Source organism: Phacochoerus africanus, chromosome 3 (assembly GCF_016906955.1).
Source record: "Phacochoerus africanus isolate WHEZ1 chromosome 3, ROS_Pafr_v1, whole genome shotgun sequence".
Taxonomy (NCBI): domain Eukaryota; kingdom Metazoa; phylum Chordata; class Mammalia; order Artiodactyla; family Suidae; genus Phacochoerus; species Phacochoerus africanus.
The window spans coordinates 169,039,377-169,067,368 of NC_062546.1; the positions used below are offsets into that span (position 1 = coordinate 169,039,377).

General features: G+C 37.8%; 2 protein-coding genes across 2 annotated transcripts in view; one reads left to right on the top strand and one right to left on the bottom strand.

Annotated features, from left to right (window-relative positions):
- The window catches only part of FTCDNL1 (formiminotransferase cyclodeaminase N-terminal like), a 178,336-nt gene extending 166,432 nt beyond the window's left edge, over positions 1-11,904 (bottom strand). The window contains exons 1-2 of the mRNA XM_047773164.1: positions 11,777-11,904; positions 10,143-10,211 (exon numbers count right to left, since the gene is read on the bottom strand). The gene's annotated coding sequence lies outside the window, so the exon portion shown is untranslated. The remainder of the gene's footprint in view (positions 1-10,142; positions 10,212-11,776) is intronic.
- A 179-nt stretch (positions 11,905-12,083) lies between these two features.
- Positions 12,084-27,554, top strand: C3H2orf69 (chromosome 3 C2orf69 homolog). The gene is made up of 2 exons (XM_047773162.1): positions 12,084-12,585; positions 21,901-27,554. Exons 1-2 carry the CDS (start codon positions 12,232-12,234, stop codon positions 22,723-22,725), a joined length of 1,179 nt encoding a protein of 392 aa, XP_047629118.1. The 5' UTR covers positions 12,084-12,231; the 3' UTR covers positions 22,726-27,554.
- The last annotated feature ends 438 nt before the right edge of the window (positions 27,555-27,992 follow it).

Genomic DNA, 27,992 nt, shown 5'->3' on the forward strand with positions numbered 1-27,992 from the left:
AAGACTCACTTAGAATCTTAAATTATGTCACTTGCTAAGTGTGGGTACTTTTCAGCAGTTTTTTTAAAATACTTTTTCAATATTGCTTTCTCCTCTTCTCTAAAACTCTGACATGAATGTTAAGTGTCTTGTGATGATCTCATAAACCCCTAATGTTCTGGGTTTGTTTGTTTTTTTGTTTTGTTTTTTCCCAGTCTATTTTCTCTCTCTTGTTCAGACTGGATAATTTCTATTATTCTACCTTCAGATTCACTTATTCTTTCCTCTTCTCCCTACATTCTGCTTTTGAACCCATTTATTATATTTTTACTTAGTTTTTTCTTTCATCTTCTACATCATTGTTGAGATTATCAGTGTCTCCATTGAGACTTTCCATTTGTTTCAAGTGTGTTTATAATTGCTTGTTTAAATATGTTTATTATTGCTGCTGCCTTAAAATCTCTGTCAGATCATTCTAAGACTTCTGACATCTCACTTTTGGTATATATTGGTTGTTGTTTTTCAATCAGTTTGAGATTTACCCAATTCTTTCCATAAGTGGTTTTCAAATGAAAACTGGAATTTTTCTTATTATGTTAAAATGACTCTATATCTTCTTTAAACCTTTGGTTCTAACTCATATTCTCTGATATCATTCCAGCAGGGGAGAAGTGATTCTATGCTGTTACTTCCAGGTGGTGGTGGAAGTCCAGTTTCACACCCCTCCCCCCTTGTTCTGTTTTGGCACCGGATAGGAGGGGATTGTCCCTCATCGCTGCCGGATGGAGACGTTCTGGTTCCTCACATGGTCTATAATGTCACTGTGGTAAAGGAGATCTCATTATTGCTAGGCTGTGGTGAAGTATCCACTGTCAGTGAGTGGGATGGGGGGAAGAGCTGAAGAATCCTTGTTACCGATGATGGAGATAAAAGTCCGGGCTCTCCACTTGGCCCTCTCTGACACTACCCTGGCAGGGGTGTTTGGGCACCTCATGAGAAGTAGAGGCTCCTCACTCAGCCTTTGCTTGTAGGGTGTGGCCACAGTGTAGTCTGTGATATTTGGCTGAAGTAGAGCATTTATTTTCTAAAAGTTTTCTATCTTGTGAGGCTTCCCCTTTCTCAGTGCTGCATGAGAGAGAGAAGGCTTTTCTTCAGACTTTAAGACACACATTTGTCTGTGTCCACTGGCATTTCTGAATTCTTTACCATCATTCTGTAATATATGAAGCAAAAATAAAACCCAAGGCATATACTACCTTGATATTCTTTGAGGCTCAAAGTCCCTAGCCTATCTGATTTATTTTTCCCACCATTTAGAGTCATCTTACACCCGTTTTAGAAATAACATCTTAGTCAAATCTACTTGACCTCTTATTTTAATCCTCTTGTGCTTAAGTTGAACAATCTCTGAATTCTAATGATATGGAGTGGAGCCTAGGTGTGGTTGTTTTAAAACATGTCCACAAGTTTTTGACAGTCCTCCCTTCAAGAAGTAGAGCCTGGAGTTCCCACTGTGGCACAGCAGGTTAAGGATCTAGTGTTGTCTCTGTAGCAGTGCAGGTTCAATCCCTGGCCTGATGCATTGGGTTAAGAATCTGACATTGCTGTGGCTATGCTGTGGGTTGCAGTGTGGCTTGGATTCAATTCCTGGCCCAAGAACTTCCATATGCCATGGCATATGCCATGAGTGTGGATGAAAAAGAAAAAAAGAAGTACAGCCTAATTTCCTCTCCTTGAGTGTGGGCTGGACTTAGTGATTAGTTTTTAATTAGTCTACCTCCTCCCACTAGTCTGTCCTCCGCTTCGCTTATTCATTCTTCTGCCTCCTGTATTCTGTTCTTGGTTGTTTCTAATGAATTTGTTATTTCAATTATTGTATTTTGAATCTCTGCTTGCTTAAGTGTCTTTTTTTTTTTTTTTTTTTTTTTTGCTATTTCTTGGGCCGCTCCCGCGGCATATGGAGGTTCCCAGGCTAGGGGTCTAATCAGAGCTGTAGCCACCGGCCTATGCCAGAGCCACAGCAACGCAGGATCCGAGCCGCATCTGCAACCCACACCACAGCTCATAGCAACTCCTGCTTGCTTAAGTTTTAAATCTTGTATTTCTTTGCTCAGTGTTTGCTAGAAAGTATCAATCTTTGCCTCCACTTTATTTCCAATGTACTGCATCATCTTCAGCATCATCAGCCAAAAGCCTTTTTCCTGGAGGCTGATAATTTCCAGATCACTTGGCTGTTTTTCTGGGGGAGGGTTTCTTGCTTCCTTATCTGTGTTATAGTTCTCTGCCTTTTCATTTTTATGGGTTTATGGTGTGGTGTCCTTTTTGCAAACAATTGAGTTATAGCCTTTCTTGCTTCTGATGTCTGCCCCCCTTGTAGCTGAAGTTGGTAGGGAGGCTTGCTGTGGGCTTCCTGATGGGAGGGGCTGGTGCCTGCCCACTGGTATGTAGGGCTGATAACTATCCCTCTGGTGTGTGGGGCTTTGTCTCTGGGTGAGATTAGAGGTGGCTATGTGCCTTGGGAGGGGGTGGTCTTTAGGCAGCCTGTTTACTGATGGGTGGGGCTGTGATCCCACCCAGATCATTGTTTGGCCTGGGGCTTCTCAGTGCTGATAGGTGGGGCCAGATTCAAAAAATGGCCACCGCTAGAGGATCATGCTGATGAATATTCCCAAGAACTTTGCCTCCAATGTCCTTCCCCCACAAGAGCCACAGTCACCCCATTTTCCCAGGAGATCCTCCAAGAAATGCGGTCAGGTCTGACCCAGATTCCTATGGAGCCTCTGCTTTGCCCTGGGACCCAGTGCACCTTTCAAGAATGGGGTCTCCATTTCCCCCAGTCCCGTGGAGCTCCTGCACAGAAGCCCCACTGGCCTTCAAAGCCAGATGCTTCAGGGACTGTTTTTCCCAATGCCAGATCCCCAGGCATGGGAACCTGACGTGGGGCTCAGAACTCTCACTCCTGTAGGTGAGTCTCTATAATATGGCTACTTTCCAGTCTGTGGGCTTCCCACCTGGTAGGTATGGGGTTGCTTATATCACCTAATTGCCCCTCCTACCGTCTTGATGTGGCCTACTATTTTTCATCTGGAGTAGGATATCTTTTCGAAAGTTTCTAGTCCAATTAGTTGAAGATTGCTCAGCATTTGGTTGTAATTTTGTTGTTTTTATGAGAGGTGAGCTCTAGTCCTTCCATTCTGCCATCTTAATCCAATCTTGGCCTCTTATGCTGTGTGAGGATTTAAATGAATTCCAGTAGAGTGTGGCTTGGTACTTGGGACATAGTAGGCGCTGAAATGCTACAGCAACGTTGCAGGTTTCTCATTTTCTAGTACATTATCTTAGTATTTTATCCAAGACTCTGCGCTAAACCCCAGGACCGCTAGGCTAAATCCTAGCTCCAACCCTCCAGCTGGACACTGCCTGCTGGTAGGAACGCTGGCAATGGCGTTAAATGATTGCCTAAATAGTGTCATATTGGTTGCAGCAGAAGGATGTAATGCCTATTAACCTAGCTTTTTCCTAAAAATATTTCTACTGCCCCCAAATCCTGAATTTTTACCCAAAAGTGAGTTAGCATCTTCAGCTGCCTAGCAACTTTCTGAACATGCAAATGAGCCAGTCTACCTCTTCCCAAACCCTAATCTACTTTTGTCTCTACAAAGTGCTATTTTTGGACACCACATTTAAATGGACTCATACAATATTTGGTATTTTGTGACTAGCATTTAGCACTTAGCATACTGTTTTCAAGTTAATCCATGCTGTAGCATTTATTAGTACTTCATTCCTTTTCATTACTGAATATTTCACTGTATGGACATAACCACATTTAATTCATTCATTTATCAGTTAATGAACATGTAGATGTTTCCACTTTGGGGTCATTATGAATAATGCTACTATGAACATTTGTAAATAAGTTTCTGTGTGGATATATATTTTCATAACTCTTGAATACACACCCAGGAGTGGAATTTCTGGGTTGTATGGCACATTAATGTTTAACATTTTGAAAAACTGTTAAACTGTTTTCTAAAGCAGTTGCACCATTTCTACCAGCAACTAATGAGGATTCCAACTTGTCCCCATCACCACCACTGCTAGCTATTATCTGTATTTTTTTAAAATTATAGTCATTCTAGGGGTGTAAAGTGGTATCTCATAATTCTGATCTGCATTTCCGTAGTGGCTAATGATAGGTATCTTTCAGCTGCTTATTATTCATTTGTATATCTTCTGTAAAATATCTCTTCAGATTCTTTGCCCATTTTTATAATGGGGTTATTTCTTTTTATTGTTGAATGATAAGAATTCTTTACATACTTTGATAGAAGTCCCTTATCAGATATGTGATTTCCAAGTATTTTCTCTCATTCTGTGGGTTGTTTTTTTCATTTTCTATTTGTGTCCTCTGAATTGCCAAAAGTTTTTTACTTAGGTGAAGTCTAATTTGTCTTAAGAAAACAAACAAACAAACAAACAACCCACAACTCTTGTGCTTTTAGTGTCATTTCTAAGAAGGATTTGGCTAATGCAAGAACATGAAGACTTAATCCTATTTTTCTTCTAAGAGTTTTAGAGTTTTAGCTCACATATTTAGGTCTATGATCCATTTGGAGTTAGTGCTTATGTATGCCATAAGAAAGGGGTCCAACTTTATTCTTTTGTATGGGGCTATGCCATTGCCCTGGCACCGCTTGTTGAAAAGACTTCTCCACTGAATTATCTTGGCACTTCTATTGAAAATCAATTGACAGTAAACTTCAGTTTTATTTCTAGACTCTCGATTCTATTCCACTGGTCTATATGTCTATTTTTATGCCAGTACAACACTGACTTAGTCAATATAGCTTTGTAATGAATTTTGAAATGGGGGAATTATGAGCCCTCCAACTTTGATCACTTTTTTTTAAAGATTATTTTGGCTATTTTGGGTCCCTTACATTTAGGGTATTAAAGTCCCTGATTATTATTGTATTGTCAATTTCTCCATTTATGACTCTTAATATTTGCTTTATATACTTAGGTGCTCCCATATTAGGTGCATCTATGTTGACAAATGTTAGATCCTCCTCTTGTATTAATCCCTTTATCATTATATAATGCCCTTGTCTTTTGTTATAGACTTTGTTTAAAGTCTACTAAGTTGAACATAAGTATTATCCCAGATTTCTTGTCATTTCCATGCATGAAATATCTTTTTCCATCCTCTCACTTTCAGTCTGTGGGTACATTTAGCTCTGAAGTGGACCTCTTATAAGTAGCATATGGATGGGTGTTGCTTATTTCATCCAAGCAGCCACTCTGTGTCTTCTAAATGAAGGATTTAGTCTGTTGATATTTAAAGTGGGAGTTCCCATCCTGGTGCAGCAGAAACAGTCCAACTAGGAACCAGTCAGTGGGTTAAGGATCTGGCATTGCCATGAGCTGTGGTGTAGGTCATAGACATGGCTTGGATCTGATGTTGCCATGGCTGTGGCTGGAAGCTACAGCTCCGATTGGACCCCTAGCCTGAGAACCTCCATATGCCATAGGTGTGGACCTAAAAAAAAAAGCCAAAAAAAAAAAATTAAAGTGGTTATTAGAAGGTAGGTACTTACTGCCATTTTGTTACTTGTTTTTCTGTTGTTTTTGTAGTCCTCTGTTCTTTTCTTCTCTTAGTTTCTTCTCTTGTGGTTTGATGATTTTTTTGGTGGTATACTTGTGTTCTTTTCTCTCCAGTTTTTGTGTATCTGTTGTAGTTTTTGATTTGTGGTTACCAATAGGGTCCATATATGTTAAAACATATGGACGTTTTAAAATAATATTCATTTAAGTTCCAATACATTGTAAAAGATATACATGTTTATCTTTTAACATTTATTGTAGTTACAGTTTTTACAACTGTTTTTTAATTTTTGTCTAGCTTATTTAAGTGGTTGATTCAGAGCCTCTATTACATAATTGCCTTTACTAGTGGGACTTTTCCTTTCCTATAACTTCTTACTTCTTGTTGAGGCTTTTTCTTTCCCACTTAGAGAAGACACTTTAACATTTCTTTTAGGGTTGGTTTAGTATTGATGAAGTCTTAGTTTTTGTCCAAGAAGTTCTTGGTCTTGCCTTCAATTCTGAATGAGACACCTGCTGGGTACAGTATTCTCAGTCATAAGTTTTTCCATTTCAGCACTTTAAATATATTGTTCCAGTCCCTTCTGGCCTCCAAAGTTTCTGCAGAAAAATTGGCTGATAGCTTTATGGGGGTTTCCTTTCATGTTACTCTTTTTCTCTTGTTGCTTTAAAAATCTTCTTAACTTCAACCATTTTAATTAGGATATGTCTTGGTGTGGACCTTTATGGGTGCATTTTGTTTGGAACTCCCTGTGCTTCCTGTACCCAAATACCTGTTTTGGGTTCAGGAAGCTTTCAGCCATAACTTCATCAAGTACATTTTCAATTCTTTTCTCTCTCTCTTCTCTTTCTGAGACCCCCTACAATGCAAATGTTAGTATCCTTGATGTTATCCCAGATGTCCTTTAACTGTTCTCATTTTTTAAATTTTTTCTTTTTACTGTTATGATTGGGTGAATACCATTATTCTGTCTTCCAGATCATGTATGCACTCTTCTGTATCACCTAGTCTGTTGTTAATTTATGCTAGTGTATATTTTATTTCAGTTATATTCTTCAGCTCCGACTGGTTCTTCTTTGTTTTGTTTTTTTTTTTTTTTTTTTTTTTTGCTATTTCTTTGGGCCACTCCCACGGCATATGGAGGTTCCCAGGCTAGGGGTTGAATCGGAGCTATAGCCACCGGCCTATGCCAGAGACACAGCAACGCGGGATCCGAGCTGCGTCTGCAACCTACACCGCAGCTCACGGCAACGCCGGATCGTTAACCCACTGAGCAAGGCCAGGGACCGAACCCACAATCTCATGGTTCCTAGTCGGATTCGTTAACCACTGAGCCATGACGGGAACTCCCCAACTGGTTCTTCTTATGTAGTCTAGTTCCTTGTTAAAATTCTTACTGTGTTCATCTATTATTTTTCCTTAGTTTAGTTAGAACTCTTCTTACTAGTGCTTTGAACTCTTTATCTGGTAAATTATTTCTCTGTTTCATTAGTTGTTTTTTCAGGGTTTTTCCCCTGTTCTTTTATTTGGAACAAATTCCCCTGCCTTCTAATTTTGCTTAAATTTCTCTGTCTCTGTAAAATTAGGTGAAACAGTTACCTACCCAGTCTTGAAGGATTGTCTTGTTTGCATCCCTATTCAGTGTATGTATGCCCAGTGGTTTTGGTGGGAGAGTTGGATCTAAAGTGAGCACTGGTCATGTCTTCCCCAGGATGTGCTGGTAGCGATCATCTTTTTGGGAAGTGGGGCTGGAGATGGAGGGGCTAGAGCCAGAGCAGGTATGAACAAGGGCTCTCCTATGCTCAGTGGGTGTCACCACCCTGTTGGGGGGCAGGATCAGGTCCAAAGGTGTGGGAGTAGAAGTCCTAAGCATCAGGTCTGAGCTAATTCTGGTCCTTCTAAGTGTGCATTCTCCCCACTCCCAGAAACAGCACTTTCACCTCAGAGGAGAGAGTGTTGGAGCAAGAAGAGCCAGAATGAACACCCAGTGCTATTAAAGTCTAATTTATTTTCTTTAATGTTTTATAGCTTTATTAAATTTATTCCTAAGTATTTTATTCTTTTTGATTCTACTGTAAATAGATTTTTTTTTAACCAGAAGAAAGTCAAATTTAATTATATATATACAGGGGTTCATGAGAATACATGTCACATGATTTCACGATCTGTGAACACAAGCTGATTGAGTAGAGAGTGTACTATATAGTCAAGTAAAATATCCGGTGAAGTAGGTCGGTCAAATATTTAGGGATATATGTCCTCATTAATAGAATCATTTTCTTAACTTCATTTTAGTTTATTCAATGCTAATGTTTAGAAATACAATTAACTGTTGAATATTGAGATTCTATCCTGCAACCTTGCTGAAATTGCTCATTATTTCTCATAGTTTTTAGTGGATTCCTAGGATTTTCTGCATGGAGTTACTTCTTCCTTTCCAATCTGGATATCTTGTATTTCTTTTTCTTGCCTAACTGCCTCAGCTTAAGCCTTTAGTGAAATGTTGATTGGAAGTGGTAAGAGTAGATATCTTTACCTTGCTTGTGTTCTTAGTGGGCAAACATTCAGTCTTTCACCATTAAATATGATGGGTTTTTCACAGATGTCCTTTATTAGGTGGAAGACCCTGAGGATCTATTTCTAGTTCATTGTTTTTTTGAAATTATGAAAGGGTGTTGGATTTTGTCAAATGCTATCTCTGTGGCTATTAATATGATCATGTCATTTTTGGTTTTTATTCTATTGATATGGATTATAATGTTAATTGAACTTCAGATGTGAAACCAACCTTGCATTCCTAGGACAAATCTCACTTTGTCATGATGTATAATTCTTTTTGTATTTGGCTGTATTTGGCTTCTTAGTATTTCATTGAGGATTTATTAAGTTTTTCATTGATATTTCCTACCCTTTTCATAGTGGGTAAAGTACAATGTATGCAAGTATGGTCGGTCAAATCAGTGCATTTGAGGGTTCACTAAACATTAAAGATAATCCATAAGGTCTTGACATATAGCAGTTTGTATTTTGCTAAAGCATGGATTTTGCCAAAGCATATGTTTAAATCATATGCTACAAGGGTAGTGTAAAGGGTGTCACTTAACTAGTGAGACTAGCCAAAAAATAACTTTCAAATTCCCAACTGCCTTTATTCTCTAAACTTGTTTTATTAGGCATTTTGGGGGCAAAGTATCATAATTTTTTTTTTTTTTAGGGCTGCACCCATGGCATATGGAAGTTCCCAGGCTAGGGGTCAAATTGGAGCTACATTTGTTGGCCTATACCATAGCTACAGCAATGCCAGATCCAAGCCACATCTGAGACCTACACCATAGCTCATGGCAACACCAGATCCTTAACCCACTGAGCGAGGCCAGGGATGGAACCTACAAACTCATGCTTACTAGTCAGCTTTGTTTCCACTGTGCCATGACAGGAACTCCCTTTGGGGTCAAAATCATATGCTAGAGTTGTATAACTCATATGAAGCTTGCTCTACTCAATGTACAGTTTTGGTACAGAGACTCAAAACGCACCTGTCTAAAACCAAGAAAAAGTGAAAAGAATTAAAGCATTTATTGGCATTTCTCAAAGAATATCAAGTGTGATCAAATTCTCACCCCATGAAAAAATTTCTTAAAATCTTTCCCCATTATTTCTTTCCCATTCAATTTCGTACAGGAACGCATGCTCAAGGTCTCTGGTATCCATTCATTTACCTTTTAGCAGAGAAATTGCACTTTTGTAGCCCACAAGCCAAATTTGGCCTATACATACATTTAATTTGATACATGTTTTGAAACTAAATTTAATTAGTTGTCAACATTTACAAATTGGGAAATGACACATAAAAATCTGAGCATCTGATTTCCCTGGAAAAACCTAAAAGTTTGGCAAAATGCTACCTTCATTCTATAGCTGGATTGTGGTACAGAGTGACTGCCTCCTTCAAATATGACATATCTTTCTAGTTTGCTAGTTTTTACCATTCCTCATTGTATTACAGATGGCCAATTTTACTATTTATGATATAGGCTTAATCTCTGTAACTACTGTAGTATCTACAGAGGTAATAAACTAATTATCTTTTAATGCTATCCTTTCCAAGGTAAATTAGCCATTCTCAGATTCTGTCTAATTTTGTAACTTTTTCTATATATTATATTGAGTGGTATAACAAAAGTTCCAAGAGCCCTCGAGATCTCTTGAGAACTGTCAAGAGTCCAAAGATGAGCTACGCTTTTGCATTACAAAATAAAATCCTTATGGAGATTTCTATCTATTATAAGGAGGGGTAAACCCAAACACTTGGCTATAGCAACTTTGTATATGTAAGACTTCTAGCAAGGAAGGAAAGTCCATTCTTACAGAGAATAAAGAGAGACAGTGCTGGGCTGTCTGTGCCCATGGTTGTTAGAAAAGTACTGCTTACAAAATTGGTCTTCCTGGAAAAAGGAAGAGGGGATGGAGAGAAAACACCATATTACAGTAATATCAATGGTACCTATGAGAAGGAATTACAGTGTTAATGACTTACCATAAATGACATACATACCTCAGCTGAGTAATTGAGAGCTATTACTACCTCCGGAAGTTGCTCCCATATGGTTATATAAATCTATGTCTGTGGGGATAAAACAAAACAAACAAAAAAACCTTGTGCTTACTTCAGTCTGTTACTTTACTGTGCCCTTTATATCATATATTTGTATTTCTCAAAGATTTCAATTATCTTAGAGCTACTGAAATAACTTTGTAGTATATTTAATAGTTATTATACTTAATTTTCTTTCTTTCTTTTTTTTTTTTGTCTTTTTGCCTTTTCTAGGGCCGCTTCCGTGGCACATGGACGTTCCCAGGCTAGGGGTCTAATCGGAGCTGAGCCACCCGGCCTACGCCAGAGCCACAGCAACGCGGGATCCGAGCCACGTCTGTGACCCACACCACAGCTCACGGCAACACCGGATCATTAACCCACTGAACAAGGCCAGGGATCGAACCTGAAACCTCATGGTTCCTAGTCAGATTCGTTAACCACTGCGCCACGATGGGAATTCCTAATTTTCTTTCTAAAACACAAGAATTTCCCACCCCCTTCAATAATGACAGATTCAATTAAAAGGTCAACCTAAAAACAAGACCACAAAAATCAAACCCCATGAAAACGTTTGGTTTATGGATTACATTTTAGTAATCCTCTACCTAACAAGAGACAGTAACAACATGCATGTGATTCACAAAATAAAATGAAGGTTGATTGCTGAAATATGGTTATATATTCATTATTATATAATTAGCCTCTGCTTCTTTTTAACCAGTTACTTTTAGGAAGCAGCAGATATACTTGGTAAAATTAAATTTGATTGGTTACTATTATGATGTCAGGTGAAACTCAATAATTAGACCAGAGTAGGCTAGCATATTACACCTCTCTGAAGTCACTAAGTGTATATAAGTATATGTAAGAAAACTACATTTTATCATTTACTCATTTGTATTCATACTTCAAGGCTACTTATTGATATTTGATATGTGGAGTAAAGAAAAGAGCGTGTGTACTTAAGTACACACATATATAGACTCAGAAGAGTTAATATATGAAGTGCCTAGTTCAACTTCTGGCCTACAATATGCCTCAATAAATGTTGGCTGTAATATTTTAAATTCTCACTATTATTTCTCCCACACATTTCCTTACAGTGCCCTGCCTCACAAGGACTTTAGAACACTGGGCTCCCCCCTTCCTCGTCTTTTGCATACTTTTGGTCAAATCTTATTCATACTCAACTGGGTATAGATAATTGTTGGACACCTATGACTTTCCTAGTGTTCAAGTTGGTTTTTGAAAACCCTAAAATAGCAAGTGCCGTTGGCTGTAAACACCAACGACATCAAAATGACATCAAATGTGTAACAACTAAAGCTTGTTCCCATTTCCCCCATCCCACTCCTTCTGTCCTGCTCCCTGCTACCAGAGACGCATTAGACTTCATAACTAAATAAAGTCTCAGGAACCTAGAAATCTTTGTGTGTCCGCAGGGAAACGCGAGGGTGTGAGAAGAGGGAGATTTCCTTCATGCAGAACACGTAAAAGACCTCCCACAGAAGTTCTGTCCCACAGGACAGAGTTACTCTATTATCTCTGGGGCTGTGTCTCTTTTAAGGCCCGAAGGACTCGAAAAACCTCACCTGAAAGTTGAGTCTACAGAAAGAGGGGCATGGTATACTCAAAACTCTCTACCCCACTACTGGACAGCGACCTTCGGCAGCCTCTGCTATAGGAATATCACAACGGCTGCCCTTCTCGCTGGGAGTCCTCGGCTCACTCCCTCTTCCTTTGCCTTTCCTCAGGTTCCTTCCGAGACTTCCCTTCGAACTTCCCGCTGGTGCTGAACCCACCAATCATAAACGTCCTTCCCGGGCCACGCCCCCTCGTCGCCCCCTCCCGGGAACCCGAGTCGAATTTCGCGCACACCCCTCCTTCCGTGACGCACGCTGCGCGCGGACGTCGGCCTCTGACGCCGTCTTTGCCCCCACGGCAGGTCCCGCCCGGGCTGTTCCTGCTGACCGTTGGGCGCCGCCGGGCCGAAGTTCCTCCCTCGAGACTTCCCCCACCACACGAACCGCTCAGGCGGCGGCGACCCATGTGGGGGTTCAGGCTCCTGCGGTCGCCGCCGCTGCTGCTTCTTCTGCCGCAACTCGGAATCGGAATCGCCGCGACCTGCTCTCAGGCCAGAACCATGAACCTTGGCGGCAGCAGCAGCAGCGGCGGCGCGCTCTGCTCCTCCTCGGCCGAGGGGCTCCGACCGCAGTGCCTGCGGCTGTCCACGGTGCCGGGTGCAGATCCGCAGCGCTGCAACGAGTTGCTCCTGCTGGCGGCGGGGGCGGCGGCCGCGGGGGAGGGACAAGAACCGCGGAACCTCCCTGGGGACCCGACGAAGGTGGAGCCGCAAACGCCGCCCCAGCATCACGTTCTCTATTTCCCCGGGGATGTGCAGGTAACCTGCGGCCTTCCTGGGCACCTGTTCCTTCCCCTTGTGCCTATGAGAATTCTCTAGATTCTTCCGTCATAGCTGCTGCCTGATTCCGTGCCTCGCCTGAACACACCCACACGTGTTCTAACCCGGGTGGCTCCACGAAATCCAAAATCGCCCCTTCCACGCCCCTGATCCCCTCCTCATAGAGCCCCAGAGGAAGGCTGTTTTTGGAGGGCTACAACCTGGAAAGAGCGAGCTGGCAGTCCAGGGAGTGGAATTTAAGACATAGAAATGAGACAGATAATGTATATTTATTCTACAACTTGGTTTCTCAGAGGGGTGTGTGTGTGTGTGGGTGTTGGGCAGGAGACGAAGAGATGGCTTTTAAATTAGTATGTAGTGTTCAAAAAACGCTGGCAGTTATTAAAAAAGCAAACAAGTAAACAAAAAAGGCTATACTAGGTGTGACATTCTCAGTAACCCTAAGAAAGGGACAGTAATTGCTAAGCATGTCAATACTTTGATGCTCACTTAAATTCTGTACTTTTATTTTTGTGAATGAGCGTGTGTGTGTGTGTTTAGGGCCACACCCACGGCATATGTAAGTTCAAATCCGAGCTGTAGCTGCTGGCCTACACCACAGCCATAGCAACCCTGGATCCTTACTTAAGCCACTGAACGAGGGCAGGGATGGAACCCATGTCCTCATGGATACTAGTCGGATTTGTTTCCGCTGAGCCACCACGGGAAGTCCTAGTGTGTGATATTATCTTTATTATTAATTTTGTGGCTGCAGGATATGTTGTCTTGGAAAGCTGGATCTTAATCTAAAACTGCTGTTGTCATTAGTACAGTAGCCATTAGTTATATATGACTATTTAATTAAAATTAAATAGAATTAAAAATCCAGTTTCTTAGTCGCACTAACTTCAGGTGCTCAGTAGCACCAAAGGTTTCTAAGTGCTGTAATGGACAGTGCAAATACAGAGCATTTCTATGGACTATTTCCATCAACTGCAGAAAGTTCTCTTGGGTAGTGCTAGTGTTATCAGGTAAAGCTAGAATATGGCTAAATGTGTTTGTTGAACTGTGAAACAATTAGTTTATTAAACAATTTATTGCTTTTGAAATTAATGCTTTAAAACAATGTGCCTGCCAACTTTGTGCCCTGAGTCAAGTGATGACGAAGGTATGTATATATAGTTTCTTCTCTTGCCCTCCAAATAATTAACTGGTCTAGATGACTGCTCATCATGAAAAAATTAGTGCTTAGATTTAAGAGAAGACAATTTACTCAGTTGAGGCCTTTTTGCTCAGTTTGGGGAAAGCAACATGGCACTACTGACAGTGACTTCCAGAGTTTTGTGGACCAGCTACTGTGTGCATCTATAATAATAATGATGATGATAGTAGTGATAACTAAGCTTCATTGAACACTTACTAAATGTTTTTAAAATGTGCCAATCAGAATATAGCACAAGACTTCAGATGAAGTCTTAAAAAAAGCTAAATATAGTTAGACTAATACCTCCTTATGTTTTGACAGCATCCATTTCTTTTATGTAGCCTGAGATTCCATTAGCCTTTTGGACAGCAATATACTGTTGATTTGTGCAGAGTATGAAGTGCTGTAAAAACTCAGGTCTTTTCAGAAGAAATAGAGAATAATGCATAAAAGGCTCTGAGGCCAGATTGCCTAGGTTTAAACCCTGATTCTGCACTTTTTAGCTATGAAATATCTGGCCAATTGTTAAATCTCTCTGTATTGCAGCCAGCTCAACTACAAAATGGGAATAATGTATAGGAAATATTTGAGGATTAAATGTGTGAATACCCAATGAGTTACACTGCCTTATCTTTCTGATGACCTTTGTAATTACTGGGGAGTACTGTAGCGCTCAGTTCTTGGACTTTTCCTGACTACTCTTACTCCCTTTGTGATCTCTTTCAGTCTTGTATCTTTACATACTACCAGTACCCTGACAACCTTCAACATTTGCGTTCTAGCCTAGACATTTTCCTGGAACTTTAGACTTGCCAATAGTATGCACATACTTCCTTTTGGACATTTAATAAAATCTCTGGATCTTTACCCCTAAATTTGCCCATCCTATAATCTTCATCTTGTTTCTCAGTTAATGGAAACTCCTATTTAATTGTTTGAGTTACAGGCCTTGAAGTCAATCCTTTTGTTCTCTCTTAATACATCAGCAAATAAAGTGGCTTTACCTCTAAATGTATCTAGAATTGATCAGAATAATCTTTTAAAAATCTAGCTCAAATCATACTACACCTCTGCTCAAAACTAACAGCTTCCTTCGTCATTCAGTAAAAGCCAGAGTCCTCTTGATGGCCTGCAAGACCTTTGACTATTGCTTTTCTCTCTCCTTTCTTATTTTACTCTGTAGAAGACACCCATCATGCCAGCCTTCTTCATAGTGCTCATGGTAGGCACACTTGACCTCAGAAGTTTGCCAATACACTGCCTAGAATAATCTTCCTGCAGATGTCTGCACGGATTCACCTATTATTTCAAGTCTTTGCTTAGAAGTTGCCTTCACAGTGAAGCCTTTTCTATTTAAAAATTATACAGTGCATGGGACCTGTCAACTTTTCTCCTTTATTTTTATCCCTTTCATTCACTGTATTAGCCATTCATTTTGGTTTTTGTCTGTTTTCCACTAGCACAATGAAAGCTTCATGTCTGTTTTCTTTACTGTTATATCTGTGATGCTTAGTGACTAGCATGAAGTAAGTGTTCAACAGATAGCTTGTTGAATGAATAAATGTATGTAAGTTGCTTTGAATAATGCATTAGGTGCTGGATAAGCCTTGGCTATTATTATATGAAATGCTTTTAGACTCAGATTTCCTTATCTTTGCACTTGATTCCTTTGAGCCTAATGCTTATCCTTAGGAAATTTACCCTGTCAGATACAGTTCATCTTTTTAGTGTATTGATCCTTTTAGAACCCTTATTTTTGGTTTATATCATATATAGGTTAAATAAGTATTCTTTCTATATCTTTTAATTTGGATAAATATTGAACAGAATAGGGCCAAACAGAACTTTGTAGGATACCATTTGAAGCTTTGCCTCATCTTAACACAGATTCATTATTTGGTATTAATTTAATCTGGTTGATAACATAATTTTAAACCCTAATTAACATTACTTTCATGATGTTCCTGTCATTGTATGTCCCTTTTTGTTCTATGTTTACCCTTTTATCATTTGAATTACGGGAAAGCTGAGGCCTTAGTAATTCACACTTCTTTTGGTACCTCTTGGTGTGTTTCTTATCAGAAGTGATGTTGGAGGGGGATCAGAAATTTTTTTAATAAGTACTTGCCAATTTTCTCAAAGATATCCTGCTCTTTAAATCCTTGAAATATAGAATTATACTTACCTCTTTGTTTTTTTAAGTGTAAGCTTACAATTTAATGAATTTTGACAAATACAATTATGTAACCATCACAGCATCATGTGATAAAACATCATTATCCTAAAAAAGTACCCCGTGCTTTGCTTCAGTCTCTTCTTACCTGTGAGCAACCAATCATCTGCTTTCTTTCACTATAGTTTTGCCTTTTCTAAATTTTTCATTAGTCAAGAATCATATTGTATGTAGTCTTGTATCTTGCTTCTTTCACTTAGCCTAATGCTTTCAAAATTCATTCTTTCTGTTGCCTCTATCAGGAGTTTTTTTTTGGGGGGTTCTGTTTGTTTTTTAATGCTGAATAGTTTTCTGTGTATGGATATGCAATTTGCTTACCCATTCAGCAGTTCATGAACATTTGGTTCATTTCCAATTTTAGCTTTTAAAAACTTTTGCTTTCTTAAGAACTAGGTTATATAAATGGCCATGCCCTAAGTGTAATGTCCTGGTTAGTAGAAAAAGACTCACTTCTGTATGTCTCTCCTTTGCCACTCACACTGTTACCACACTCAGCACTTCTGACAACAGTTGTGTAGGGTTTTTCCCCCACACCAAGTAAGTCTGCATCACCAGCTGCATGACCTATAATTTAGTTCCAATCTGACACTATCTACCTGGAGTTAGTGTCAGATTCTACACATTAAGGGCTCAGCCCCATAAGATTGTTCTCCTCCCTATTTCAGATGCCAGTTGCAAGTCCCAGGTTGTCACCTGTACTGACTAAGCAGCTACAGATTGAGGTTCACCTCCTTGGGTTCAGTTAGTCTGCTAGGATGGCTCACAGAACTTTGGAAAACAGTTTACATACTGTTTACCCATTTATTATGAAAGGATATGATAAAGGATACAGATGATCATCCAGGTGGAAGAGATGCATAGGGCAAGGTATAGGGGAAGAGGTATAGAGCTTCCATGCTCTCTCTGAGTGCACCGCTCTCCCAGCACCTCCATGTGTTCACCAACCTAAAACTTTGGGGGTTTTTATGGAGGCTTTGTTGCATAGGTATGATCAGTCATTAACTTCATTTCCATTCCCTCTCTGGAGAATGGGGACTGGAGTTGAAAGTTCCAAACTTCTAATCATGTCTTGATTTTGATCTTCTGGTGACCAGATTTCTGATGACCAGCCGCTATCACCCAGGCAATTCCAAAGGTTTTAGGAGCTCTGTGCCAGGAATCAGGGACAGACAGACAGACAGAGACACACATTCTATTATTTCACATCTGGTCATATACCCTGGGGCTTTGTGTCCTATGTCAAGCAGCCTTCTTAGGCTGGTTCCTGTTACTCCAGTCCTTCTAGCTTGCTTACATAGGATGTCCACTTTATGCTAAGCAAAGATGCCCCTAATCCATTTTTTTATGGAAGTACAGCTCATACCCCATATAGCTCTCCTCACTCTGCTGTAAGAGTAGTCCATCTAGCTTAAGTCTTTGTCATGGAGACACAGGTCAAGTTTTCCTAAAAATCCTTTGCACCTGTACTTCAGTAGTAGTACAGGGTGGGCCTTTAAATTTTTGCAGGTCAGCAAGCATCTACCTGTGGAGTAAGCACTCCTCAGTCTCTCCAGGAATCCTCTTGTCACCTGCTTCATTGGGGATGAGGAGCATGTCCCCTAAGCTTTAACCCTTTCAAGGAGAGTAAGTGCACTGCATTTCCAAATGGGATGAAAACTCTATCAAAAGAAAACCTTTCTTCCCACGTTCTTCAACCTCTTCTGTAAATTGGCCTTGGTTAATAGCCTGGATAGCAGAATCAGTTTTGACTACCAACTTGCAAGTCCTGTGGGGATGTCTGTTGTCTCTTTTTAGAATATAGGAGTACTTACACATTATTCTTAGGCTGGGCTTGGACACAAGAGTAACAATCCCATTTTTATATTTTAGTACACACAGTTACTTAGTATGAGCATTTTCCTCTTCTGATCAGGTAACCTGGGACTAATCAAAGAAAATACCAAGATTACCACCTACTATGTAAGAGACTAAACAGGTCATAAAATTCTGAGTCCATTTTGGCTCATTAACTGATTAACTATATAAGTAACTATATAGTTTGTAGGACCTCAGTTTCCTTAGCTATAAAAAGGATTTAGATGGGCCCTTTCAGATCTAAGCTCCTATGGTAATTTTATATCTCAAAAATCTGGGTATGCAGAAGGCAGCAGCAGAATCCATAAAAAATTAAATGATAGCCTTCTGGGGGTAGATATTTTTTAACATATATGACAAACTAGTAGTATTAATGAGGTACAAACTGTTAAGGACTTGAGCATCCTGTTGGGAAAATTATCAAAGGAAATGAATAAAGAATTAACAAAAGAAAAAAAATTGCCAGTAAACAGAAAAAATTCAACCTGATTAGGAATAAAAATATGAAAATTAAATCCAAAGTAAGGTATCATTTTACCTTAGTAGCAAAAGAATTTTTTTTAAATTAATGCTAATAGCTAGTGTGGATAAGAATATGGGAAAATAAGCACTCTTGTATACTTCCATTGGGAGTGTAAACTGATACTAATCTTTCTGATGGGAAGTCTTAAAAATTATGATACAAGTCTCTTATTGATAAGGAATACCTATAATATACAAGTCTATTATTGATAAGGAATCATACCTATAAGTCTATTATTGATAAGAAATCATATCTATATTTTTAAGTGAAAACTGTATATAATCTTGTTGAGTGAAGAAATAAAGAACGCTTGTATACTTGTATATGTGTATGTATACTAAAGAACACTAGAATACTAGACACCAAAATTTTAATAGTGATTCTTTCTCCTTCCCTTTCTTTTTTGTTTTTTTAATGGCCATACCTGCAGCCAATGGAAGTTCCCAGGCCATGGACTGAATCCAAGCCATGACCTACACCACAGCCACAACAACATTGGAGCTTTTAACCCATTGCACTGGTCTAGGGATTGAACCCGCACCTCTGCAGCAACCTGAACCCACCTTTAGATTCTTAACCTGCTTCACCACAGTGGGAACTCCTAATAGTGATTATTTCTAATGGTGGTTTTATGGATTGGTGGTTTTTCTGTCTTCCTTATGCTTTTGTATATAGACTCAATTTTTTAGTATTATTTATTTATTTATTTATTTTCTTTTTCCTTTTCTAGGGCCGTTCCCACAGCATATGAAGGTTCCCAGGCTAGGGATCTAATCAGAGCTGTAGCTGCCGGCCTGTGCCAGAGCCACAGCAACGCGGGATCTCAGCCATGTCTGCAACCTACACCACAGCTCACAGCAACACCAGATCCTTATCCCACTGAGCGAGGCCAGGGATCGAGCCTGCAACCTTATGGTTCCTAATCAGATTTGTTTTCCTCTGTGCCACAATGGGAACTCCTATAGTATTATTTTTATTAGTCTTAATTTTTTAAATAGAAAAAATATGTATATTGCTAAAAATTTAGTTTATTTAAGGTTATACATTGAAAAGTCTCTTTCATCCCTTTAGATGACTGGAAGCAGTCTCTGATTTCCCTTCCCTAAGATTAGCCACTGTTACTGATTTATATGTCCTTCTGGATATATTCTATGCTGATACAAACTTTAAAAAAACACACACAAATAATAGCATACAGGAGGTTTTTTAGCCCTTATTTTACAACCCATTGGTGTATTATTTCTGCCTTAATCTTCTGAAGCAAAGTAAATGTCTTTATACAGATTTACTTATGTATGTGTGCAAGTATATCCCTGAGATAAACTCCTAGAAGTGAAATTACTAGGTCAAAAGAGAAGTGCATTTAAACCTAATTGGTATATGATTGTTAGAAATAAGGAAAAATTACAGTTCTATTTCTCTCTCTCTCACACTCTGTACCCAGTCTGTTAGCAAATGCTGTTGACTCTACCTTCAAGATATATTCAGAATCAGAACAGTTCTTACCACCTTTGCTTCTATTACCACTCTGGTTCAAGCATCTTCTCTCATTGGGGTTATGCTTCAGTAATGTCCTACTGGTCTCCCTGCTCAGTGGTTGCGCCTTAGCATAAGAGTCAGAGTTATCTTTTCAAAGCAGATTTTATCAGCCCTCTACTTCACACTGTATCAGAGCAAAGGCCAGAGTCCTCACAGTATCTTACAGGGGGATCAACATCCCCTCCTCCCACCTATCTCTCTGACCCCCTTGGTGATCACTTTTGCTCCTCCTTCACTGGAGCTTCCCTGGTCCCATTGCTCTATCTTGGTTATGCAAACTACGCTTCCCCTTCCAATCCTTTTGCTGAAATATCGTGACTCACTCATTCTGCTCCTTTTGATTCTTCTCAGCTAGTGCCTTTTTGCAGACTACCTTGTGTTCTAAATAATAATCTTGCACCCTCTCCAAAACTTTGCACTCCTTTTCCCCTGCTTTGTTTTACTCCATCTTGCATTTATCATTGTGTATTATGTTCTCCTGTCTAGCCACTAGCAACTGGAAGCTATTGAAGTTTTAGCCACTTGAAATTGTCTAATCAAGGAACTAAATTTTTAAATTTAACTCTAAATGCTGATACTCAGTTTAGTTCCTAGAAAACTTAAAAGTGTATTTGAACAACTTTGGTATGTGAATCTACTTTTGCAACTGTAAATCTTATGAAATTTAATTCAGATCAAGTATTTCCGATGAAAATTTAGCACCCAAATTGAGATGTGTTGTAAGTGTAAAATATACACTAGATTTCAAAAATTTAGTAAAAAAAGAAATGTAATAATCTCAGTATTTTTTATGTTGGTTACATATTGAAATGATAATATATTGGATATATTGGGCTCAATAAAATATATTATTAAAAATAATTACACCTGTTAACTTTTAACTTTTTTTTAATGTAGCTACTAAAAAATTTTATGTGTGGCTTATGTTACATTTCTTCTGGACAGTGCTGCTGTATTTACTTATGGAGTTGTTTATTGTGTATAGAATGTGCACTCTATGTAGGCAGGGATTTCATCTGTTCTGATCTATGACCAGTCAGTAGTTGTCCAATAAATTTTATAGAACAAGGACATTATGAATAAAAATTAAAAGGAAAACAAAATTTATATGCATGTCCTAGAACCTAAACAAAAAGTTAATAATATATATGGAATACTTATAAATAAATAAGATCCAGATTTTAAAAAGCAAAAGATATAAACAGGCACAAGTAAAATCCAGATGGCTAATAAATATATGAATAAAATTTCAACTTCATTTAAATAAATTCAAAATTAGAATAAGTTGCCCTGTGCAAGTGAAATTTAATAAAGATAAAAGAAAAATTATATATACCTCTATGGAAAGATAGGATTGTAGTCGATATAATCAACCCTTAAATTATGAATATTTTCTTTGACCTAGTTTTCCTACATCTAGGAATTTATTTTTAAGGATGTAATCAGAGATGTATACAAAGATTTTTCTATAGTCTTCATTGCAGCTTTGTAATACCAAAATTGAAATCAAACAAAGCTTTCAGGTTGCTAGAGTAATCTCGAGAGGGAAGAGTTCAGGAAAGCAACTTTGATAGGAAAGTATTTAAAATTCTGTTGATCAAAAAGTCTGTCTAATAAACCACATTTTTATATTCATTAATGTATTAGGAAAAATAGATCATATGTATACTAAATAAAATCCATTAACAATATCTATAATCCTTCTAAAGTGCTCTATTTTTTAAAATTTTTACTGTGCTATTTAGCTGTATCTTATAACCTTGTCTTTTGATGGATTTGAGGCTTAAACTGAAGATTTATTTAAAATCTTCTAACCAGAAAGTAAAAGACTTATAGTTGTCATTTCTAGTACACTAACCATAGGTGACTATGGGCCCAAAATAAAAATGGGAAACTAATTTTGCAGAAGTAGTTTTGTATAAATATGTATTTAACGTTTGTTTCATCTTTCTTACCTTTCAGAATTACCATGAAATTATGACTCGTCATCCTGAGAATTATCAGTGGGAAAACTGGAGTCTAGAAAACATTGCCACTATTTTAGCTCACCGGTTCCCCAATAGTTATATCTGGGTGATAAAGTGTTCCCGAATGCATCTCCACAAATTCAGTTGTTATGACAATTTTGTGAAAAGCAATATGTTTGGTGCTCCAGAACACAATACTGACTTCGGAGCTTTTAAGCACCTTTATACATTATTGGTTAATGCTTTTAACTTAAGTCAGAAGAGTTTGCTATCAAAGAAGAATGTAAAAGATTTGAATAAGGATTCTAAGGCATCTAACTGTAGATCTGGTTCTTCTCATACAACTAATGGTTGCCAGGGAGAAGAGAGGACCTGTGAAAAATTTGATGAGTCTGCCATGAGTTTTTATCCACCATCACTAAATGGTGCTTCTTTTACTTTGATTGGATTCAGTAAAGGTTGTGTTGTTTTGAATCAGTTGCTCTTTGAATTGAAAGAAGCCAAGAAAGACAAGAACATAGATGCTTTTATCAAAAACATAAAAACAATGTACTGGCTGGATGGCGGTCACTCTGGAGGAAGCAATACTTGGATTACTTATTCAGAAGTCTTGAAAGAATTTGCACAAACAGGCATAATTGTTCACACCCATGTAACACCTTACCAAGTACGTGATCCAATGAGATCTTGGATTGGAAAGGAACACAAGAAATTTGTTCAGATACTTGGAGATTTTGGTATGCAGGTGACTAGCCACATTCATTTTGCAAATGAAGTTCCTTCCATAGACAATCATTTCAGGGTTCATGAAGTATTTTGAGACTACAATATTATTAATGTACTTGTTCAGTGGAAGAACAGAAGCACTTTGAGTGTTATAAATTCAGATAATGAGATATAATTCATAGCTATATTGTCAGTTTTGTTTTTTGTTTTGGTTGGGGGTTGGGGAAAGGAAGCACACATTCCTAAAACATGAGTGTAATGTGCAATAGTATTCCTTACTTCTGAATGTGAATAGTTTTTAATTTGGACTGGGTTAGAATTAGTTCATTTGAAATCTAAGAGGTGATAATCCTATGAGGAGATAGGACCTTTAAGAATGAAAGGTAAGGTACAGTCCTTATAAAAGGCAATTAAGTTTAATGTTGGAAATAGTTTATTTTCTGAGTAATGTTTAAAACTAATTTTGGTGATACTTTAAAGGTAATTAGCTATTTTGGCACTCAAAATTTTTGAGTGGAAACACTCTATTTCTCTTCAAACAAAGAGAAGGCACACTGATGTTTTCCATCATTTTGCAATAACCCATACCCTGCCTCTTAGTTTCTAAACTTATGGAATCATTCTTCAGTGTGCCACCAAGTGTTTTTTCTTGAGAGTCAAAATGTATTTGTTTCCAAATACCCAAGAATGTGCAGTAGTGTAAAGTTGGCCTAAAAAATATTACACTTAAGCACTATGACTTAATTTTTAATTGACAACTTTTGGATATGACATTTTGGAGTTTCTTGAATTTTGGCAAAAGAACAGTTCTTTTGGAAAACTTTCAAATTGAACATAATTATGTATATTGGGTAAAAATATAGTAGATTTAAAATCATTTCATCATATCAGTCTTTTGAAAGAGATCAACTTAGGTAAAATATAATACACTATTTGGTACTACTATATTGAAAAAGAGACAGAGTCTATAGTTCTAAGTCAGTGTTTTTCCTGAAGCATGATTTTGTCTGCCAAAAGAAAGCAGCTCTCCTTGGCCAAAAGGCAAAATTATATTGCTGTAAAGAAAGTTAAAAGGGAAAGTTTGAAGACCCAAATGATTTAATTTTGGCTCAAAAACTGAATTTGCTTAACACTGCTATACAATTTGGGTGAGGTTTCCGTCTGCCCATTTTTCTTGACCTAGATAAATACATTTTGAGAAACCAAGATCTAATGAATGTCAACCCTTATTGAAACAGCTGTGTGATTATAATAAAAGGTGAGTGGTCATTTTTAATTGTTGATAATTAGCTCTTGCAGCTCATGAAATAATGAAGCAGGGAAGTAACCAGCTGCTTTCAGACTGAAAAAAAAAAAAAGACAAGTTTAATATCTTAATAACCCAGGGGTTATTAAGTATAAATATATAAAGTAATAATTAAAATGGTAATTTCTTGGTTTCTTCTCAGAATTACATTTTAGTGACTCTATAAATACATTCCAAACATTCGGAGACTTACGAGAAAGGATTTTTACTTACCAAATGCTTAAAAATAACATCCTTTAATTCTGTCAACTACAGAATAGTATCTTTTTTTTTTTAAGGATGAAGTACCATAGTTTTATATTGCTTCAGTTTCTTTAAATACCTGTTGAGACCAAAAATTCCCAACAAAAAAACAAATCAGCCTAATCCTCCCATTTTATTTACTACCTTGTCCTAAAGCACCATGATTGATTGGATGGCTTCTTTCAACATGTTTAATAATCCTAGGTCAAATTTATGTGTATTGAATATAAAATAGCTAAGTTACTGAATGCTTTCATGAGGAAGGAAATGCATCTATTTTTACAGGATTAATAAAATGGAAAAAGTATGACTTTGAGCAGAAGTGTTCACTTAAAAATCTGAGACATTAAAAAATCTGGCCCTGTAGCTATCTGGTCATGTGAATGCTTAATTATAATTGTTATATGTTGAGTGAATATACATAACTCACTGGGACACCTGGAGCTGCCAGTGCATCAAAATGAGATAGTACTGAAACACTGAATGAAAAAAAAAAGTGTCGAATGAAAATATATTCAAGTTCATCCATATTCAGATATTTTAATACTTAAAATTTGTTGTTTCTCCACATTTATTTAAAACTGTTAACAAATGTTAGTGTATCCTTTTGGATTGTGCCTTTGTGTTTATGTCGTGGAAGAGTCAACCGAGAAAAGTAGTCATTCAAATAATGGGAAAGTTGTTGCTGCCATAGTATGAATGTACAGTTTAATACAGAGCAGTCTGTTTGAATGTGCTGTATGTTACTAGATCTATTAAAACTTTAGATAGTTATTTGGAAGGAAGCTATTTTTCTCTGCTTTGCCAGTTTGGGCTTGTGTATGTTGTCATTAACCTACATGTTTTTTCATACAAGCAACTTTGAAACTTTCCTGTAAAAATACATCTCTTCTTTAATTTAAATTGTTCCACAAAATTAGCATTCTTTCCTCCTGTTAGATTTCCTGAAGAACAAAATCTCTCAAAAATAAGTTCACCCTTCTGTTCTAATCATCCCAGATATCTGTATTCCTTTAGCTGTCATCAAGAGACTTGGTTAGAATATAGTGTGATCTGTTTTTCATTTCATTCATGCAATATCTAAGCCACAACCAAGGGCAAGGAAGGTCTGGGCTCTGAGGAAATAGTACAGACAAAACAGCATATAAGTATGGAAATGTTTAATGAAGTAAGGATTAAGAGGTAAAATACGAAACAAAAGGTATTCAAGGGCTTTTAAAGAGAAACATGCTTTAGAATATAAGATATATGTGTAGATAGACCTCCTCTGTAAATTCAGGTTCTTTGCAAGGACAGAGAGGCCAAGCAGCTCTTAGTGCTAGAGGCAGGCAGAGTCACTTAGGATGACCATTTTGTATCCAATTTAATGGAACTTAAAAAAAAATAGAACATAACACTCAAACTCCAATGGCCCAAATGCTTAAAACAACTGTAAGGTAATCTAGATACATGGGTGAATGCCAATCTATGTTAGTTCTTCCTGACTACATCTGTGTTTTAGCACTTGGGGAATTAGTCACAGCAGCACAGTTCCAACTCCATCCAGACATAGATCCCTACTTCCTGCATTTTTTCCCCTAATGTTAAAGCAGATTTATAATAGTGAAAAAACTGTAAATAAAAATGCCCATCAACTAGTGAATGTGTCAACAAACTGTGGTATATACATCCAATGGAATAGTATTCAGCATCAAAAAGGAGTGGGCTGTTGATACACACAGCAATATAGACACATCTCAATATAATAATGCTCAGTGAAAAGTCTGAGTCTAAAAAAAAAGTGCACTCCGTTTAATTCCATTTAAATAAATCTCTAGGAAATGCTAACTAATCTATAGTAACAAAGCAAAACAATGGTTGGGGGCTGTGGGAGGAAAAGGAGGGATTACCATGGGAAGGAGGAAACTTTCAGGGTTCCTGGATGTGTTCATTATTTTCATTGTGATGGTTTCACAGTTGTATGTATATGACAAAACTTACCAAATTGTACACTTAAAATATTCCCTGATTATCGTATGCCTGTTACACCTCAGTAAAGCTGTTCTTAAAAGTTTCTGCATTCCCTACTTGGGAGGCCTGGACCCAAACAAATTCCTTACACTCTGTTAGTCTCTCATTCACACATCCCTAAGATTTCATAAATCAGAAGAGGGTCCTGGGCTGGGACAGAAAGCCCTCTTAACTTTACTTCAACCAACGCTTCAGCCAGCCACCATTTTCTGAATTCTATACCTTTTCTTCCAATATCTTAACCCAAGTCACATTTCTCACCTGTCTCAACACTTCATCTATTATTTCCTAATTCTGTATATCCCTGCTATCTTATTTCCCAAGATGTTTCCAAGGACACAGGGATATTTTTTCCTGCTCTGATCCCTTCCCCCGCACCCCACCCCCCCGGCCATTCAGGACCTTCTCACCCTGATCCTAAATTTAGCCACAATAAGGATTGTACTGGCAAGCAAACATTTTAGAAAAAGAGCCCATGGCCTTTCTTGATAGCAAAGTAGATGAAAACCCTGCTTCCCAGCAATTCAGGGATTAATTCCTGAGCATTTAAGGCAGTGGTTCTCATAATGTGTTCCCAAGGATCAGCAGCCTCAGGATCGTCTGAGAACCTAGGCTCCCAGGACAGACCTACTATATCAGAAATTCTGGGTTGGGCCTAGCAGTCAGTATTTTAACAGAGACAGGCCCAGTTCTGGAAGAAAAACCAGAGAAGACAGGAAGAAAATAAGAATGGAAGCACAGTGAATCTGATTGAGAGGTTTAAGCGATGGATGAAAACAAAGATAATTTAGGAAGAACTTGCTATTAGTCAGAAAACCTCCCTGCTCCAGAGAGCTTCCCCAAAAGATGTTTTCCACATTCACATAAAAAAACCAGCAATAGGGCCTGCCAAGTCCGTTGCTACAAGTCTGCCGTGGATGCCTCCTGCATTAAAAAATTTTTTTCGGTCAACTTCTTAGATTAAACTTCAATGTCTGTTGGCAACCTTAGGTGAGAAAAGCTTCACTACTAAGGATCTTTCCAAATGTTCACATAGCTGCTGTTCAAAAGAATGGAAAGAGAAAATAAGCCATGTTGACCTGTTTCCCTTGTTTTGATATTACACTTTAGAGTGATGTTTGAAATTACTGAATAAAATTAGTGTAATTATGTACCAAGACAAATACTGTTAATGTCTGTAATTACAATCTTGACCTGTACTTTAAAATTTTGAAAGAATAATATATACCAAGGCAAAATTTTTTAAATAATACACAATTGTAAATTCCAGTCTGTCTACCTACTCATGGGCAATCACTATCACTGGTTTCTTATGTATCCTTGCAGAGATAATTCTATACAAATAAAAGTTTACTTACAGCATACGTTTTACACAAATGGCATCATACTGTACCCATAATTCCAAACCTTTCTCATTCTAGATAATTTAATACTGCAATAGGAACTACCTCATACTTCAACAAAGGAGGAATATAATTAAATGGACGCTAGCACCAGCCATCAACTATGTCTGCCCTTAAGCTATCTCCATTATTTTTGCTGCAACCTATAAAGTACAAGTTTTATTTTAAAGATGAGGAAAATAATCTTCTTAAAGATTATTTAACTTACCTAAGGTCATCCAGTTTACCTTCCAAATAAACTGAATTAAAATGAATATTAGGCAAATCACATTTTACTTCCTAGTTTCCTATATGACTACGTACATAACATATTTTGCACTGACTGTTAAAAAAAAGGGGCGGTTAGTAAAAAGTGACTAAATACTGTTCAGACTAACAGGCATCTTGTTTTTTGTTTTT

Excerpts from the sequence above, each read along its gene's own strand:
- C3H2orf69 (XM_047773162.1), top strand. The coding sequence starts at position 12,232 with ATGTGGGGGTTCAGGCTCCTGCGGTCGCCGCCGCTGCTGCTTCTTCTG. Across the intron at positions 12,586-21,900 it reads ATTTCCCCGGGGATGTGCAG|AATTACCATGAAATTATGAC; the intron begins GTAACCTGCGGC and ends CTTACCTTTCAG.